This window comes from Dendrobates tinctorius, unplaced genomic scaffold, assembly GCF_039654945.1.
Source record: "Dendrobates tinctorius isolate UK_male_01 unplaced genomic scaffold, ASM3965494v1 ptg000134l, whole genome shotgun sequence".
Taxonomy (NCBI): Eukaryota; Metazoa; Chordata; class Amphibia; order Anura; family Dendrobatidae; genus Dendrobates; species Dendrobates tinctorius.
In genome coordinates, this window is record NW_027361802.1 from 13,958,568 (window position 1) to 13,977,204 (window position 18,637).

General features: G+C 40.8%; 1 protein-coding gene across 2 annotated transcripts in view; it reads right to left on the reverse strand.

Moving 5' to 3' along the window:
• Window positions 1-5,813: 5,813 nt before the first annotated feature.
• Window positions 5,814-18,637, reverse strand: part of ZFAND5 (zinc finger AN1-type containing 5) — a 39,807-nt gene continuing 26,983 nt past the window's right edge. For both annotated transcript variants that reach the window (XM_073543737.1, XM_073543735.1), the window contains exons 3-6: window positions 11,693-11,804; window positions 10,913-11,010; window positions 10,371-10,496; window positions 5,814-7,755 (exon numbers count right to left, since the gene is read on the reverse strand). In XM_073543737.1, the coding sequence (XP_073399838.1) occupies window positions 7,607-7,755; window positions 10,371-10,496; window positions 10,913-11,010; window positions 11,693-11,804 (485 nt within the window). In that variant the 3' untranslated portion in view covers window positions 5,814-7,606. The remainder of the gene's footprint in view (window positions 7,756-10,370; window positions 10,497-10,912; window positions 11,011-11,692; window positions 11,805-18,637) is intronic.

An 18,637-nucleotide genomic window follows, 5' to 3' on the forward strand; every position in this document is an offset into this window, starting at 1 on the left:
CGTGCCCGGCCTTTCCCCTTCCGGTACGCTCTCAGGTCACCGCAGCGTTCCCATGGACCTGGTCATCTGCGGAAGCCTCCGCCCTGTGCAGGTACTCTTCTTCTGGGCAGCCCTGGTGTCAGAACTGCGCTCGACAGGGAGGGATCCCCAAAGGGTCCACCGAGACTTTCATCTGCCCGGGCACCGATGTGCCTCACGGGCTGCATGGCCACTGGTTGTCAACAGGAAGGGAGCACAAAGTGGCCCCGTGGACATCTATGGGGCATGTCAGTCATCAGGGATGGTACACGTATCGTGGTCTCCGAGGTCCAGACTTCACCCGGGCATCTGCCTCACAGGCTGTGGCCATGCACTCGTTCAGGGGGGACACAGGAATATATGGCCCCCGAGGCAACTACCGGTACCTAGTGACGGGTGTAGACCAGTGCCTGCCAGTAATCACCCGACCCAGGCATCCTCTTCTTTCTTCAAGAGGTCTTCATCTTGAGGGTTCCCCATCGAGAACAGGAAACCAACTGATGCAGAGAGAGGAGCCGCCCCTTTTATCTTGAAGGTTTCCTGTCCTGATTGGGCAGATCCCCTCTCTCGTGGTGCCATCATGTAGAATGGAAAAAAGATATACCACGTGCATAATTAACCCTGGGCAGTTGAACTACTATAAGACCAAAAGGGCAATGAATAAATGAATGTATCATTGTAAACAAGGAGCAGAATGACAGCTTCCAAAAAGTAGTATGATGCATCTCTAGGCCAAATAAGAAAAAGTCATGTGTATTACAACCCAGGGATACAGACAGCTATCCCCATGTCCAAGTCAAAAAACACTGGCAAAGGTTGTGCATGAAACAATGTTACACAAAAGTAAATACAGATAGAAAAAGTCAACAATGACTGGAGGATAGAAGAATGGGCGTTAGCGGTATATGGGCACTGTACCTTTAAGTGGCATTGGCACCCCGACGCGAGTTTCACATTCAACTTTTAGCACTTCCCCCCCCCCCCCCCCCCGGAAAAAGCTTAACGAGCTTCGGGTGCTATCGACACTTAAAGGTATAGTACCCATATACCGCTAACACCCATTCTTCTTTCCGCCAGTCCTGACTTGCTGACTTTCTAGCCATTTACTTTTGTGTAACATTGTTTCATGCACAACCTTTGCCAGCGTTTTTTTACTTGGACATGGAGATAGCCGTCTTGATCCCTGGGATGTAAAACACATGACTTTCTTATTTGGCCTAAAGATGAATCACACTTCTTTTTGGAAGCTGTCATTCTGCTCCTTGTATACAATGATACATTCATTTATTCATTGCTCTTTGTTCTTATAGTAGTTGAACTGCCCAGGGTTTATTATGCATGTGGTACACCTTTTTGGCACTGTGTCCTTTATTGTGGCTATTTTGTGCCTTGTCGTCCCTATTTGACCATAATTATTTTAATTTGCATCAATAAAACTGAATTTTATGGCATATAGCTTCCCAGTTATTCCTTTTTTGATACATGATTAAAAATTGCTTGTCAGTACTGTAGCTGCCTAGTGCACTGCTTTGGGGTAACCAGCCATGTCCCTCCATTTAGATACATCCTGATGGGAACCATTTTCTGATACTGGACATTTATATGCATCCTTATTGTCAGTTAAAGTTGTTTTCTGGGGTATGTTTTCTGTATGTACTGCAGATTAGCAGATCCTTACAGTGTGCAAAACGCACAGTGAAAGTACTACTCAATTGAACAGGCGGTAATGTGATCGCCAGAGTGCGCTCTGCATGCTAGTGGTCACACGACTTAAGATTTTCATCTGCTTCTTTCAAAGTTTTATTGAGTGAATCAGATGAAAATATAGTCTGCACATGACCGCCAGTATGCAAATCGCAAGCCAGCTGTCACATGACCCTTCCACTAAATTGACTGTGTAATGCATGCAGTCAGGATTTACCAATCTATAAAACACTGACTGCAGAAATTTCTCAAGCCTGAAATATCTCTGAGTCAAACGGACACTGAAATATTTTTATACGTTTAACCTTTAAAAGTTGCAAAATAAAACAGATTTTTTTAAAATTAAACTTTATTAAAAAAATAAAACATTAGTAAACAAATATCTTGTACATGTCTGGTGTCAGCATTATAATCCACACAGTAAAAGTAACATTTAAAGGGGTTTAAATAAGAAAAAAAACAAGCAGACCCATGTCTCCACGAGTTATATCTTAAAGTGAATTCGACCTTGTTTTTGGAAGGAAGCACAAGTTTTTCCATCTTGGAAAACCCACTTAAACTTCAACTCGCCCAACCAAAAAACAAGACTTCTTATGAGAAGAAAAATAGCCATCGCGAGACAAGACAACATCATGGAGAGCTGCGGGCATAAGCAGCCACTTTTCTGCCAGGATGTGGTGGTCTAGTGGGATGAGGTCAGGGAAGCCCTTGTCTAAGGAAATGTAGGTCCGAGTTGAGGGTCTTACCAGACATTTACAGCAGTCTGAGGCAGGAATAAACCTTTAAAGTATAAAAGCATACAATTGTATTCCATTTTATAGAAAATTATGTGTTGTCACGTCACTTCATGTTGATTTTTCTAAACGTTGCTTTGCTTTAAGTGTCTTGCATAGACAAGGTGGAAACTATGCATACAGGATCACCCCCCCCCCCCCAGTTAATATATATGCATGCATTAGGACCCAAGGGGTAACGCTGCTCCTTGCAAAGTGACATGCTAAGACTAGCATGCCAAGGTGAGCAGACTTTAATGGATTGTGATGCATATCTATGCAGGAAATTTAAAGCTCAGCATCTGCCAATTGAAGCTATGATTAATATAATCCTAAAATGTCATATTGACGCTATTCCAATAACATACTGATATTGCAGTCACAATAAAAATAGTCACTAGGCATTGATAAAATTGAAAGGGCCCAGATCATGGGCTATGAAAATGGTGAAGAGGTTCTAAAATTGTTTTCTGTGGGAAAACAAAATTCTTACCAGTATCTGGGTACCCGATGCACACTCTTGCTTTTCTTCTGGACGTCCTGAAAAAGGACAGGTCCGTATTTTGCCAGTGGTGATAAAAACTACATTTCCAGAGTCTGCTCTAAACAGTGTAGGTACACCCCATACGCTGCAAAAGATCAATCAAGTGCTCTAGGCAGGGAACAAAATGAGTTTACCGAGATTACATGAGTTACACTTTAGGAAATAACTTTTCCAACTTTAATAGTTTTTACAATAAAACTTTACAAGGCTTATCAAAAATGCAAATAAATTGAAGATTGCCCTAACTTCATGTAGAAACTGTAAATTAAAGAACTATTGAAAAGTTATAACCAGAGAAAAAAGGCAAGTCATTTAATGGTGACATTTGAGGTTTTTATTGGCAAAAGGTGCAGGTGTCAAGAACCCTACCATTGGCTAAAATAAGGTAAAAAGCACTCTGCTAAATGCAGAGAACCATCGTCCTGATCATCTCTCCTTGGAGAGCAGAGAAAGCAGTGTTACAAAAGGGTTAGCGTTAGGATCACCCATGCTTCCTTACTGCTCCCAGTACTCTGACTCCGGTAGCTCCATCAGTCCTACGTACATGAATGGAGTGGTAACCAAGTTCTAGTGGTCACGAGGTCGCATTGGTAGGATACACAGGGATCAGACATTTAGTCCACAAGTTTTGGTTTCAATATTTTTTGCACTGTGGTGTACTTGTCAAATGTCATCCCAAGAGTGATCGCTTCCAACTTGGTGGACTTGGCATACATCACTCGCTAATAAAAAGGTGAAGACTAAAAGTGTCATCTGGAATTTACCAGGAGAGTTTCCCTCTGACCGCTCTGCACTCACTGTATTAATATATTAGGATATTAAGCTGTCATATCAGGACAATCATGCTTAAGACCAAAGAAAAAACACCTTTCCTGAAATTACTAGGAATAAAGCAAGCGCCACTATTTACCCTATAATAAACACAAGACTTAAAAGATCTTGGGAACTCCATTCCATGAGCCAGAGGCACAAAGAATCAGCGGCTATCCTTGTTGGCACCCTGTCTTCCCACAAATCGCATGGACATCCAATACGGCATGCTGTATATCAGTTTTTGGGCAAAATCCTGACTAATTAGACAAGAATTTGTTGGCATCAGTGCTTGAAGTTTATCACAATTCCATATTTGTAAGTCCACCCACTTAATGTGTTGGTTAACTTTTCATCCAGTGCTACGTTCCCACCATGAGCTTTTCTGCACCTATTAAAAATAGGTTCTTTCATTTTTTTTCTGTAATATGCAGCGTCAAAAACTCATTGTGGGGGAGTGCGCTAATTCACAGTTGTCTAAAAACAGTCATGAATAAGAGGAAAAAAAAAAAATCATGAGATCTAAGAATCTTCAAAGAGCAATTTCTCACAAAGATCCAGGATTTTTTTTTTCCTAGGATGATAGGCCACAATGTCAGAAAGCAAAATTGATAAATTGCTTGGTGAACAAAACATTGACAATTTGGGTCCATGGACAAGAAATTATCCATATCTCCATCCCATTGAAAACCTGTGGTCACTTGTGATAAACTCCAAGCACTGGTTATGTAAAAATGGGTTGCCATCACTCAGGATTTGGCACAGAAGCGGATATCCAGCCTGCCAGGGCACAATGAAGAATCCTTGAAAAATAAGTGTTAGACGAACACTGTAAATATTAAGTTTTTGCATAAACTGGTTTCGTTTGTCAGTTATGTGAAAACGTCAAAAATACTTTAAACTTTTGGTCACGACGGTACATGCAGGAGACACTTGACAGCAATATCAGATGGTCATCAGCAGTTTAATAAGTTGGACTAGTGGCAATTTCCTTTTAAGCCTTTTAGAGGACCTGTCAATTCCCATAAATGAGATTTTTTTTTTTTTTTTTTACATGTCCCGAGTGCTTCGGTTCTCTTGAATCTGGTGTAGCTTATCTCTATTCCTGCACCTCTCCATTCCTTATATATAGCACCTTCGTTACATGCTATATGTCTTGGTCATGGCGCTCAAGAAGAATTCCATAGGGTTAGAGACCACTCCCCACTTGCCAACAAGACAAGATCCACATACAGGGTAGAGGGGGTCAACGTTAAGGAACAGAGCAGCACAGCGACAATAGAAGAGCGACGCCAGATTTAGATCAGTAGAATTTACACCAAGGAAAAAAAAAAAAAAAAGCTATATATACCTTGCTATAGCAAGTGACATCTTCCCTTTAAAATGGAATCCGCCAGCAGGTTTTCACTACATAGTCTGACAGCAGCATAATATGGAAACAGGCTCAAATTCCAGCAGTTTATCACTTATTTGGCTGCTTGCTGTAGTTTTGAAAATGAAAGCAGTTTTAAGAGACCACCACTAATAAACCTTTTGCCATGCAGAATTCCATATTCATGACCTCGGTATAACTCCACCCACAGCACTGATTGGCAGCTTTCTGTGAACACTGTGCATAGGCACAAGTGGCTGGGGCGGAGTTATACAGAGCTCAGCATTGAGAACTGGTAGATCTGCAGATAGTTTTTAATCAAAACTGTAGCAACATAAGTGATGCATTCCTGGAATCAGAATCAGGGTCTCAGCCCATAATACTGCTGATGTAGGTTAGCAAGAACCTGATGACCGATTCTATTTTAAAGGATTACAAATTTAGTCCCTTTTAACAGAAAAGCAAGACTTCCCTCTATAGACATCATAAATTGGCAGCATACATGTGGCAATACATGGCAGTTTCACACAATGTTATATTATCCTTCATTCACAGTAACGGTTTAAAATGCAAGTCAATGGCACAGACATGATTCCCTCTGTACATCGTTTATTATTTACATAATACAATATAGCATAAATGCTGAATAGCATGATTATGTGCAATACATAAATATGAACTATCTGTACACATTTGCATATCTAGTAACTCGGAACAAAAATACAAGTTTTAAAAGCAAAAAAGAAAAAAGAAAAAAAAAAATAATATAGAACAAAAAATGATGCCTGGGAGGAGTAAGAAGAGTTGAGGGCAGAACACAATAAAATCAGAAAGTGGGGCATAGTGAACATACATTAACTATTTACAGATGAGAACAGGCTATTAATACTACAATACTATGCTAAAAAATTACTTTCATCTAAAGATCAAAAAACAAAACAGACAAAAAAAAAAGTGGGGGGATAAATCTCATACAAACCTTCCATTATAACACAGAAGTGAAATTACCAGACAAGCATCAGTGAAGTTTACTGTCTTTTCTAAAGTAGTTTTTATACAAAGCTGTAGATAATGCAGCCCATGCAATAAAACCAAGAAAATTACAGTCCTACACCCAAATACAATTGAAAACTATACGGTGAGCAGCCCCCCCTTCATTGTGGTTCCTGACAGCACTCGTGGAAGAACTGAATCATTGACACACACCTCAACCTTATGCGAGAAAAAGAAAAAGACGAAAAAAAAAAAAAAAAAAAATGATCTACAGCAGCCAAGTAAGGTATGGTTTTCATGCAAATCTGTGCAGGTGAGTCACATTGGAAAACCTCCATGAATGGCTAAAAGCCATTAGATTACCTTACCAAATCCAAAAGAAAAAGTGTGCACGGCAAGCTAAAGTTGAAGCAATCTTTAGGATTGACACTACAGGCTTAAATATCTGGAACTGAAGTGGGGATTCTGTGCCGCTCTCTAATAGGACATGCTATTCATAGGAGACGAGAAGCTGGGCAGAGAATAGTCGCTTCTACAACTACCCTGCCCAGGTCGAAAAAAAACAAACGACAACTTCTTTAACCTTTCAATTCAGAATTTCACCTGTCTCAATAATAACCACAAACAGAAAAGGCACTGTAAGGATCAAAATAAATACATTAAAACCCTGCAGGATTACATGAGTGCACCAAGATAGCCGGGACAGAAGGATTAGAGTTTAACCTATAAAAATTTGACAATCTGCAAATTCAAAATACAGGTAAAATTAAAAAAAGAGAAATCGTCAACAATGCCAAGTTGCTGGAAAGTACTAAAGCATAAAATCTAGCACCACACACAAAACACTAAGTAGGGGCTGATCCTTAACTGAATAGTGTCACGTCTAAACAGAGTATTGCTCATCTTAAATGTTAGGCGGTTAAGAAAAATAGTGGAAACAAATCTGTTAAACGGTATTTCAGCATCGTAAGAAAAAGAAGTGCAGCTCCGATGCACACACATTCGAGTCCGCCCGCCTGCCCACCAGGTTTAGTCCACACCTGTATCTTTGATAAAACGTATCCGATGCAGGCATGCAGATTTTAGGCCTACATTTTGGCACAAACATTTCCTCAACCAGATATGCATTCAACTAAAAACAGTAAAGCCAGCACTGATCCATCCAAGTTCTGAGAGCATAGGAACACAAAAAAAAGGGTAAAAAGGGCTGTATCATCTATTCAATTTTGCCTGTAACACTCAAAACATCCCAACTAGAGGAAAAAAAAAAAAAAAAATAAGACACCACAAAAAAAAAGTTAAACATTTCAAAGAAACATGCATCTGCTCTTTAATGTTTCCTTAGGATATATTAAAATCAAAAGAAAAAAGTCAGTCTTCACAAATGTAGATTTATATTCTCTGTATTTTTTCTGCCACAACAACTGGGTTTTCTTTCCTTATTTTTGCTGCAGCCTCTGCCTTATAGTCATAGGGGCAGTTGTGCTTGTCAGAGTAACGATGAAGTCCACAAAACAGATTCCCACAACGGCAGTCAAAACCTAAGGAAGTAAACGGAAGGAAAGTTAAGTACATGATCATAACAGCAAAATTTCACCCATTTTGATTTCTTTAAATTCATCCCATAACATCCAAAGTAAATATAAAACCCAGTCAATTCTTAGCATATTATGTGACATGGAAGAAAGGAGTCAGTGTTCAGTAGTCCGTTTAGGTCAACTGTCTCATGGCCGAAAGTGTTGGCACCCTTGAAATGGTTCTAGTAAATGAAGTATTTCCCCAAAAAATTATTGTAATTACACATGTTTTGTTATATAAATTTCCGTTGTGTGTATTAGACCACCACAAGAAGGGTGGACAACAGAAAAAGGCAAAGTTGACATAATGTCACTGAAAACCTCAAAACTGTTGCCACCTTTGAAACAATTGTTTACCCACAATTTTTTAAGCATGTTATGCTCTTTCAAACTCACTAGTTGCAAGTAACGTGTGGGCAACATAAAAATTGACTCGGGTGTGTGTGTCACACTAAGCATGGCGAATAGAAGGAGAACCGTCTGAGGACTTGAGAACCAAAATTGTTGAACAATATCAACAATCTCAAGGTTACAATTCCATCTACAGAGATCTTGATGTTCATTTGTCCATGGTGCACAATATAAATCAAGAAGTTTACAACCCATGGCACTGTACCTAATCTCCCTGTACGTGGCCAGCAGAGAAAAACCTGAACAAAAGGTTGCAAAGCAGTCTAGTCCAGATGTGGATAAGCAGCCCCAATCAAGTTCCAAAGAAATTCAAGCAGTCCTGCAGGCTCAGGGTGCATCAGTGTCAGTGCAAACTATCCGTCAACATTTGAATGAAACGCTATGGCAGGAGATCAAGGAGAACCCCCACTGCTGACACAAACATAAAAAGCTAGACTGCAGTTTGCCAAAATGTACATGAGTAAAGCCCCCGTCACACATAGCGATCTCGCTAGCGAGATCGCTGCAGAGTCACAATTTTTGTGACGCAACAGCGAGATCGCTATGTGTGCCACTGACCAGCGACCGGCACCCCTGCCGGTTATCGCTGATCGTCCTGCAATAGCCAGGACATTTTTTTTGATCGCTGGCCAGCACGCATCGCTGCGTGTGACAGGCAGGAGACCAGCGATCAGCACGCTGGTAACTAGGGTAAATGTAGGGTTTCTAAGCACCATGCGGTGCTTAGAAATCCGATGTGTACCTTAGTTACCAGCTCCCTACATCAGCGCGCTGATAACTAAAGTACACAGCGACACCAGGCGCTTGGCGTCGCTGATCGCTGGTGAAGCTGTCTGTTTGACATCTCACCAGCGATCCTGACAAGTTGATATCGTTGTCGGGATCGCTGGTGAGTCGCTATGTGTGACGGGGCCCCAAGCCAAAATCCTTCTGGGAAAGTCTTGTTGACAGATAGAGACCAAGATAAAGCTTTTTGATAAAGCACATCATTTTACTGTTTACTGAAAATGGAGTGAGGCCTACGAAGAAAAGAACAGTACCTATAGTCAAACAGGAGGTTCAGAGATGTTTTGGGGAGGTTTTGCTGCCTGTGTGCAAGGCATCATGAAATCTGAAGATTAACAAAAAATTTGGGGTTGAAAAGTAGTGCCCAGTGTCAAAGCTGGGTTTGCTTCCTAGGTCATGAGTCATCAAACTGGATAATTACTCCAAACATACTTCAAGAATCATCCAGAAATGAATGGAAACAAAGCGCTGGAGAGTTCTGAAGTGGCCAGCAATGAGTGTTGGGAAGAAGGCACCCTTTAAATGAGAGACCTGGAGCAGTTTGTAAAAGAAGTTCCAGTTTAGAGGTGTAAGAAACTTGATTGCAGTTATTTATTCCAAAGTGTGTGCAACTAAATATTAAGTTGAGGGAGTGAATAATTTTGCCTGGCCCATTTTTGGGATAGTGTGTGAAATCATGTCCAATTTGCAGTTTTCTTTTTTTGTGTTGTTCCAGGATACACAAAAGGAAACAAACTTTTATATAACTAAACATGTATAATTGCAATAGATTTCTGGGAGAAATTTCAAGGGTGTTAAAACTTTCGTCCATGGCTGTATATCTATTCAGTATTTTTTTTTCCACTTTTTTGTGTGTTTAAACAGCAACAGCTTTTCATCGTTCAAGATCATTTACAATTTCCTACGTTACAGAATTTCAATGTACCCGTAAAAATTGTATGCTATACTATGACTTAATATGGCACCAGAATATTTTAACACTCAAGACTTTAATGAGTGAGTCTCATCCGATTTACGGAAGAAACTGGTGCCGCTGCTAATTTTTTTTCATACAGATTTGGTCAGTTTAAAAAGATGGCCCACTGAATAACATTGGTCCATGGTTGTGCCTCCCCCCCCCCCCCCCCCAAAGGACAACACTCAGATTGAAGATACGGTCATGTGAACAAGCCAATGGTTAAGGTCATTATAGAAGAGGCAGCATGTTTTCAGGTACATTCACAGATTTCTTTAATCATCTTCGTGAGACATCTGGCCTCACAACTGATGCCAGCAGACACTAAAGTAACCTCATCATAAAGTAGTAGGCAAGTTCTGTCATCCATTAGCTATATTTTATGTTTCCAAATCTACAAATGAATGAATGATGGGAAGTACAATACCTGTAAGACCAATCTTCTTCCTGCACATGAAACATCTGTTCTTCTTTGGCTTGGGGAGTTCTGGAGTCTTTTCCTCATTTTGAGATGTACTAGGCTGAGATACTGAAGGACTTGGCTGAGTCACAACTGAAATGAGTACAAATGAATAGATAAGTGTAGGAAATATCAGAGTTGAGAAACACAAACCTTAGTTTCATACTCCCCATCCATTATTCTCATTGACAAGCCAGTGTGGGCTAGAAAGAGAATTACTGCAGACAATCAACAGACTGAAGTATTGAAACAAAATATGGCCTATAACTATTTTGCACTTTTTAGCTTTGTGTTTGCTAATAAAAGATTAAAGGGCCATTATACGTCTATGATCATACGAGTAACAGAGGAATCTAGAGCACTTCATCCAAGTTACCCACAAAGAAACTATATTCTTATAAGACACTGAAAAGAACTAACTAGTCCAAAATTACAGTGGATTGAAGTTTGTAATAACATTTGTACACATGTTCAAATATTTCCTGTACCTACTGGCACATAAAACATACCTGGTTCTGAGGATTCTGTTTTTGGAGAAGTTGAATTATCTTCTCTTGAAATGCTCATCTCTGTCATTTGCTGAGTTACAGGTAAAGCAGCCACATTTCTAAAAGGATTGCAAGAAGGAAAACAAAAAGTGTGAAATTGAGTGGAAAAAGGGGAAAAAAAAAACCCCCAAAACAAATCAGTTTATTTCGGACTTTTACTATGTGTGAAGCCAAGACCCTATATGTTTAAGATCCTTCAAGGAAAAAAAGTTTAGGGAAATGTATTTTCACTCGTTTGTAAGAAAGTTATTCACTGTACAGAGAAACTGAAAGGTTTTAAATTACCTGCAAAGCAGTATACCTATGGATAAACAGGGTTCTTAGGATGCGCACAAGAACGTTTCAAGTCACTGATCTTGAAACTGGCAATTTATACACAAGTTAAACATTGTGAAGTTGCCTTATCGCCATAAAGAAACATTACATTGAGGCCGGGGACACACATGTGAGAAACTATGACCAGACTCGCATGTCAATACTAGGGACACTGCCGCTGGCACTTGGATCGGAGCGTTCAGCTGCATGGATTTCTATGCAGCCGCACGCTCTGCTCCCGTGTGCCGGCAGCAGTGTCGGGTATTGATGTGCGAGACTCGTCAAACTTTATCGCATGTGTGACCCCGGCCTAAGTGTGACAGTCGCCAACACCAACACTAGAATAAGCCACTACGGAACGCTGAAGAGCTGCTTCTATAAAATATGCCTGGGTAGTGGCCTACATACTGTCCACCACTCACTTACCTGGATTTGTCAGTAGGGCTGCCAACATCACTTTCACAGTTGTTTAATACGGTTTCTACTATCTGGATGGCTGCAGAGTCCGCGGTAGGACTATTTGAACCACTGGATGCACCTAGACAAAACAAGAGACATTTTTCAGTCTAATTGCTAGTTCCTATTAAGCCCCCTAACATAAGTGTAAGGTCTAGAACATTAGTCAAATGATTAACATTATCCAGATCATTTACACCAAACCCACAGATAGCCATTAGCAGAAGTCTGAAAATGTACCACTTTGATAGGACCAATTAGCTCAACTTTAGTTATCAATTTACTTCCTCCCTTTTTTTTTTTTTTTTTTATGGTTAACTCATCCATTGAATTTTTAGAGAGACCAACTGACAGTCACCTAACTATTACCAAAACAACATGATAGAAGTCAATGGATTTGACAAAGAAAAAAAATCCCGGGGGTGGGGGGAATGTGTGACCAAAAGAGTGCAATTTGTGTATACATGTTCAAGCGCTAACTAGACATGCGCACTCTCACTTAGGACAAGGAATTGAGCAAAGGTGGCCAGAAGTACACAAAAATCGCATACTTGTGATCACATGACAAACTGCTCCCAGCAAAGGAGAATCCTGATCGCACACTGTCTGGATTCACAAGTTTGCAGTCAGACTTAAAGGGAAACTGTCACCTATTATTTCAACTATAAGCTGCGACCACTGCCATCAGGGGCTTATCTACAGCATTCTGTAATTCTGTAGATAAGCCCCCGATGGAAACTGAAAGCAAAGAAAAACGAGTTATATTATACTCACCCATGGGGCGGTCCGGGTCCGATGGGTGTAAAGGTCTAGCGATGACGTCCTCTTTGCTTCCCTTCGCGGCTCTGGCGCAGGCGTACTTTATCTGCCCTTTTGAGGGCAGAGCAGAATAGTGTAGTGCGCAGGCACCAGACCTCTCTGACCTTTTCCTTCTGCCCTCAACAGGGCAGAGCAGTGTGCCAGCACCATGACGGGAAGCAAAGAAGAGGAGGTCATCACTAGAAGATGGGAGGCGCCGGACCGGACCGCAACACCCATCGGACCCAGACCGCCTCTGGGTGAGTATAATATAACTCGTTTTTCTTTCCGGTTAAGCCGGCGCTTATCTACAGCATTACAGAATGCTGTACATAAAGCCCCTGATGGCGGTAGCTGCATCTTATAGTCGAAAAAATAGGTGACAGATTCCCTTTAAATCCCGACCCAGGACAGCCCTTTTAATCACTCGATCACAAAGATGTGTCACATTAGTTACGTAATCATGCTTCATGACAGTAAACTAGTTAATTGCAAACAAAAAAAAAACCCCACAGGACTTCTAAAAGCCTATAGATATAAATATAGCTGCCATATTTATAAATTTCAGTCAAAAGTATTTTATGATTTTTATCTATACATTTCCAGCCACCAGGTCAGAAGCAAAGATTTTACTAAATTGTGTGTAATGAAAATGAAAAGCACATTACACTGACCCTATATTGGGACACACGCTATGCATCAGTTTTGCAGGAAGTGGGTCAGATAAAGGAATCATACAGCTTGGCATAATGACAGGCAGCCAAATTCGAACATTAGACACAGTAAGGAGAAAAAAAAAAATCACATGAAAAGCAGAATACAGTGATCATTAACACCGCACACCTCAATCTATTCTATTATTTCTAAACACTGTTTTTCGGTGATTACTTTGTATCCCCGTTCATACTGCACCCACACACACGATACACCATTTTGAAAGACAAACTTGCCCCCTTCAGCAAGAAAATAACCAAACCACACATCCACGATTTGATCATAAAATAGTTTAACCCCTTAGCGACAGCCATTTTGCAGCTTAATGACCGGGCCAATTTTTACAATTCTGACCACTGTCTCTTTAGGAGGCTATAACTCTGGAACGCTTTAACGGATCCCGCTGATTCTGAGATTGTTTTTTCGTCACATATTGTACTTCATGTTAGTGGTAAAATTTCTTTGATATGACTTGTGTTTATTTATGAAAAAAACCGAAATATGGCGAAAATTTTTTAAATTTTGCAATTTTCAAACTTTAAATTTTTATGCCCTTAAATCAGATGTGTCAGGCAAATTTCTTAATAAACAACATTTCCCACATGTCTACTTTACATCAGCACAATTTTGGAAACAAATTTTTTTTTTGTTAGGAAGTTATAAGGGTTAAAAGATGGGCAGCGATTTCTCATTTTTACAAAACCATTTTTTTAAGGGACCACATCATATTTAAAGTCATTTTCAGGGGTGTACATGGCAGAAAATACCCAAAAGTGACACCATTCTAAAAACTGGACCCCTCAAGGTGCTCAAAACTACATTCAAGAAGTTTATTAACCCTTTTCGTTCTTCACGGGAACTGAAGCAATGTGGAAGAAAAAAAATTAACATTTAACGTTTTTGCAAAAAAATTAATTTAGATCAATTTTTTTTTATTTTCACACGTGTTAGAAAAGAAAATGAACCGAAAAATTTGTTGTGCAATTTCTTCTGAATACGCCAATACCACATATGTGGGGGTAAACCACTTTTTGTGCGCACGGCAGGGATTGGAATGGAAGGAGCGCCGTTTGACTTTTTCAACGCAGAATTGGCTGGATTTGAGATCTGACGCCATGTTGCGTTTAGAGAGCCTCTGATGTGCCTAAACAGTGGAAACACCCCACAAGTAACCCCATTTTGGAAACTAGACCCCTTAAGGAACTTATCTAGATGTGTGGTGAACACGTTGAACCTCCAAGTGCTTCACAGAAGTTTATAACGTAGAGCAGTGAAAATAAAAAATCATTTTTTCCCACAAAAATGATTTTTCGCCCCCAAATTTTTATTTTTACAAGGATAACAGGAGAAATTAGACCCCCAAAGTTGTTGTGCAATTTGTCCCGAGTACGCCCATACCCCATATGTAGGAGTAAACCACTCTTTGGGCGCACGGAAGAGCTCAGAAGGGAAGGAGCACCGTTTGACTTTTTCAATGCAGAATTGGCTGGAATTAAGATTGGACGCCATGTCGCGTTTGGAGATGCTCTGATGTGCCTGAACATTGGAAACCCCCCACAAGTGACCCCATTTTGGAAATTAGACCCTGTACGGAACTTCTCTAGATGTGTGGTGAGCACTTTGAACCCCCAAGTGCGTCACAGAAGTTTATAACGCAGAGCAGTGAAAATAAAAAATAATTTTCTTTTTCTCAAAAATGATCTCTTAGCCCGCTACTCTATTTTCCTTAGGGTAACAGGAGAAATTGGACCACAAAAGTAGTTGTGCAATTTGTCCTGAGTACGCTGATACCCCATATGTGGGGGGAACCACTGTTTGGGCGCATGGGAGAGCCTGGAAGGGAAGGAGCACAATTTTGGAATGCAGACTTTGATGGAATGTTCTGGGGGTGTCATGTTGCATTTGCAGAGCCCCTGATGTGCCTAAACAGTAGAAACCCCCCACAAGTGACCCCATTTTGGAAACTAGAACCCCCAAGGAGCTTATCTAGATGTGTGGTGAGCACTTTGAACCCCCAAGTGCTTCACAGAAGTTTATAAACGCAGAGCCGTGAAAATAAAAAAATCAATCTAAGGCTAGTTTCACACTAGCGTACGGGCGAGGTGCGGAGGGCTGCAGACTATGCAGCTCCGCCCACAGCCGCACCTCCTCCCGTAAGCTCCGCCTACTTCAGCATGCGTACCTTATCTTTTGCATTAGGAATGCAGGCTGTGCCGATGTATGCGGATGCCTCCGCATGTGTCATTTTGACAGTGCGGCGACCCGCGTCGAACGCAACATGTTGCATTTTGGTGTGGTCGCCGCACTGTCAAAACGACACATGGAATGCAGACTTTGATCTGCAGAGATCTCAAGCTGCGCATGCACTGCTGCTTCCAGCACCCATTTTCCCCAAAGGCCACCCACCCATCATAGCAATGGAAGTGCGGGGACTCCGGGCTTTCACAAAATGTCGACTGAGCCCCCGCACCACCGAAAACTGCTGCACCAACCTGGGAAGGGAGTGTGATCATCGCCCTGCAGTGTCGGACCAGCACAGAATTGCCCGACTCCTGCTATCGCCACACTACTTGTAAGTATATTCCAACTATAAGATGCACCCCCCCATTTTCCCCCAAAGTTGTTTGGGGGGGGAAAAAAAAAAAGAAAAAAATATGTCTTATAGTCCGAAAAATACAGTAATATATGCAATTCACATGAGCCCTGGGAGACCATGCATCAACAGCAGTGAAACTGAGTAGGCCCTAGAGAAGAGCATTACTTATTTTACATGAGAGAGAGTGATCGGGAAGGCTGTTCAAGAAGTGGGCAACCCTTTTAATGAATCAGGAGTATCTGACAAGTGGAGCGCAGAATGGCACCAGAATAAGGAGAGAGTAGGAAAGTGTTATATTTAACATGGGTGAAATATAGATTGAGGAAGGGTTGCCCAAATAACGGTCAACCCCTTTAAGAGAAATGTGCCCCTTAATGAATCAAATTATAATTATAGAAGGATAGGGAAAATGAAGGGAGGTCAGCTCACCAGTCTCGGTTGCGATCCATAATCCTCCTGCGCACGGAGTCACCTTGATCAGGGGTGTTGACTGAAGCAAAATAAAGGATGGAATCTCCAGCGCTGGACTTCAGTTAAAAATACATCATTTATTGTAAATTCTTAAAATCGAACAGAAAAAAGTATGGATAAGGACATACAGGCAGATGGGGTCTCTGGTGGTCTCCAACCAACGCGTTTCGACCTAGAGGGTCTTACTCATGGTTCCAATGAGTAAGACCCTCTAGGTCGAAACGCGTTGGTTGGAGACCACCAGAGACCCCATCTGCCTGTATGTCCTTATCCATACTTTTTTCTGTTCGATTTTAAGAATTTACAATAAATGATGTATTTTTAACTGAAGTCCAGCGCTGGAGATTCCATCCTTAATGAATCAGGAGCATCAGTTACAGCAGAATTCTGGTGCAATTTAGCTTAGTAAATGTGCAAGTTGTTTTGAAAGCTTATCCAACTTTGTTCCCAAATAGGCAATATGTTTGAGCTCTTTCATTCAAAAGTCTGATTATATACTATACTTAAGCCATGTTCAGTATTTGGACAGTATTTTACCTAAGTATTTGTAAGCCAAAACCAGGAGTGGGTGAAAAATTGAGAAGTGGTGACGTGTTTCTGATCCTTTTCCCAACTAATTTTGCGGTGCTGAAAACGAATATGATACTTACATTTTCTGATCGGCTCTAATCTTCAAGATCCAGGAGGTTGTAATTACTTATTACAACCTTCATGCAGGCTTATAGAAAAATTGCGTCTATTATTGAATCATCATTATTGCACTGTTAGCAGTTAGTTTGTTACATCTATTTAGTCTATTGAGCCTTCAGTATTCGATCTCGGGGTGACCGATCAAACACCGCCAACTCAACTCAGACGTAATCCTAATTACAGTTGCAATTTTATACGTTTCTACTTTTCTAAACGCTCTGTGTAAAGGTATACAGTTTTAAGATTTTTAGCATACTGACATTGCTATATGCATTTTTTAGATTAACAAAGCAGGTAGTTTTTGCTACATATGCGGAGTCACTTTTGCATCATAAAGATGAAAGTTTGACTACCATAATAAGGAAAGCCTACAACCCATATTTTGGCAGCAGAATAGGAAATCAAGACAAGAGTTGGGCATCACACATGCTGCAATAGATGTGCATCACATCATACCCAGTAGTTGAATATGAAGACGGAATCTATGTCTTTTGCAGTCCCAATGATTGAGAGCCAACCAATCACACTACCAATGGCTATTTCTGCATGGTGACCCCAATTAGCAAAGGAGTTCAAGGAAGAAGTGAACTTTACAGTATCCAAACATTCCATCTGCAATATGCCCAGTACTACATACATCAGAACTACCAGTTTCAAAAAAAATGAAGAGGGCGCTTTGTGTCATGAAGCATCTTCCTCTCAATACTCCTTACTTTGTCAGCAACGCCTTACAAGCAGGGCTGTGGAGTCGGTAAGCCAAACCTGCGACTCCGACTCCTCAATTTCCCTTACACCGACTCCCACACATATTGCTTATATTTAAGTGAAAAATTTATTGTAGTACAATGTGAACCTCAGACATTTAATCATTTTTATGATCCCATAAACAAGATATTTAGAGAGAACAGAATATATATTGGTGTACTACCCGGTTTTCATTCTTTTTGGTACAGATACGATATGGATAGACAGATATGGATAAATGGATAGATAGAGCAGATTTCTAATCTGCTTTTGCTATTGAAAACATTATCTATGAGCTCAAAAACCTTTCAGGTGATGCGGTTTTTTAAAAAGATGATCAGCTTTTGCAGCTGAAAAACGTATCCTCAAAAAACACAGGAAAAACGCTGTGTGTGAATGTAGCCTTAGATCAGGAATAGAACAGCCATTTATAGGACATTTCATAACTTTCCCAAATTCCTATGAAAAAATATTCAGCACATCCTGCATTGAATTACTGTACCCAATTTATTATATATTTTAGGAGTCGGTCCATTTTATACCGACTCCAACTCCACCAAAATGAGCACCGACTCCGACTCCACGACTCCACAGCCCTGCTTACAAGTCAAAGTGAACTGAACAATCTTATCGAGATTTGATCTGATCTACCCAAGAGTAAAGGCCCCGTCACACACAGCGATCTCGCTAGCGAGATCGCTGCTGAGTCACAAGTTTTGTGACACAACTGCGATCTCACCAGCGAGATCGCTCTGTGCGACAGCGATCAGCGACTGGCCCCCCTGCCGGTATCGCTGATAGCTCTGGGAAACCTCTTGACTTTTTTTTGGTCGCTGGTCTCCCGCTGGCCAGCACGCATCGCTGCGTGACAGGCGGGAGACCAGCGATCTGCTGGTAACTAA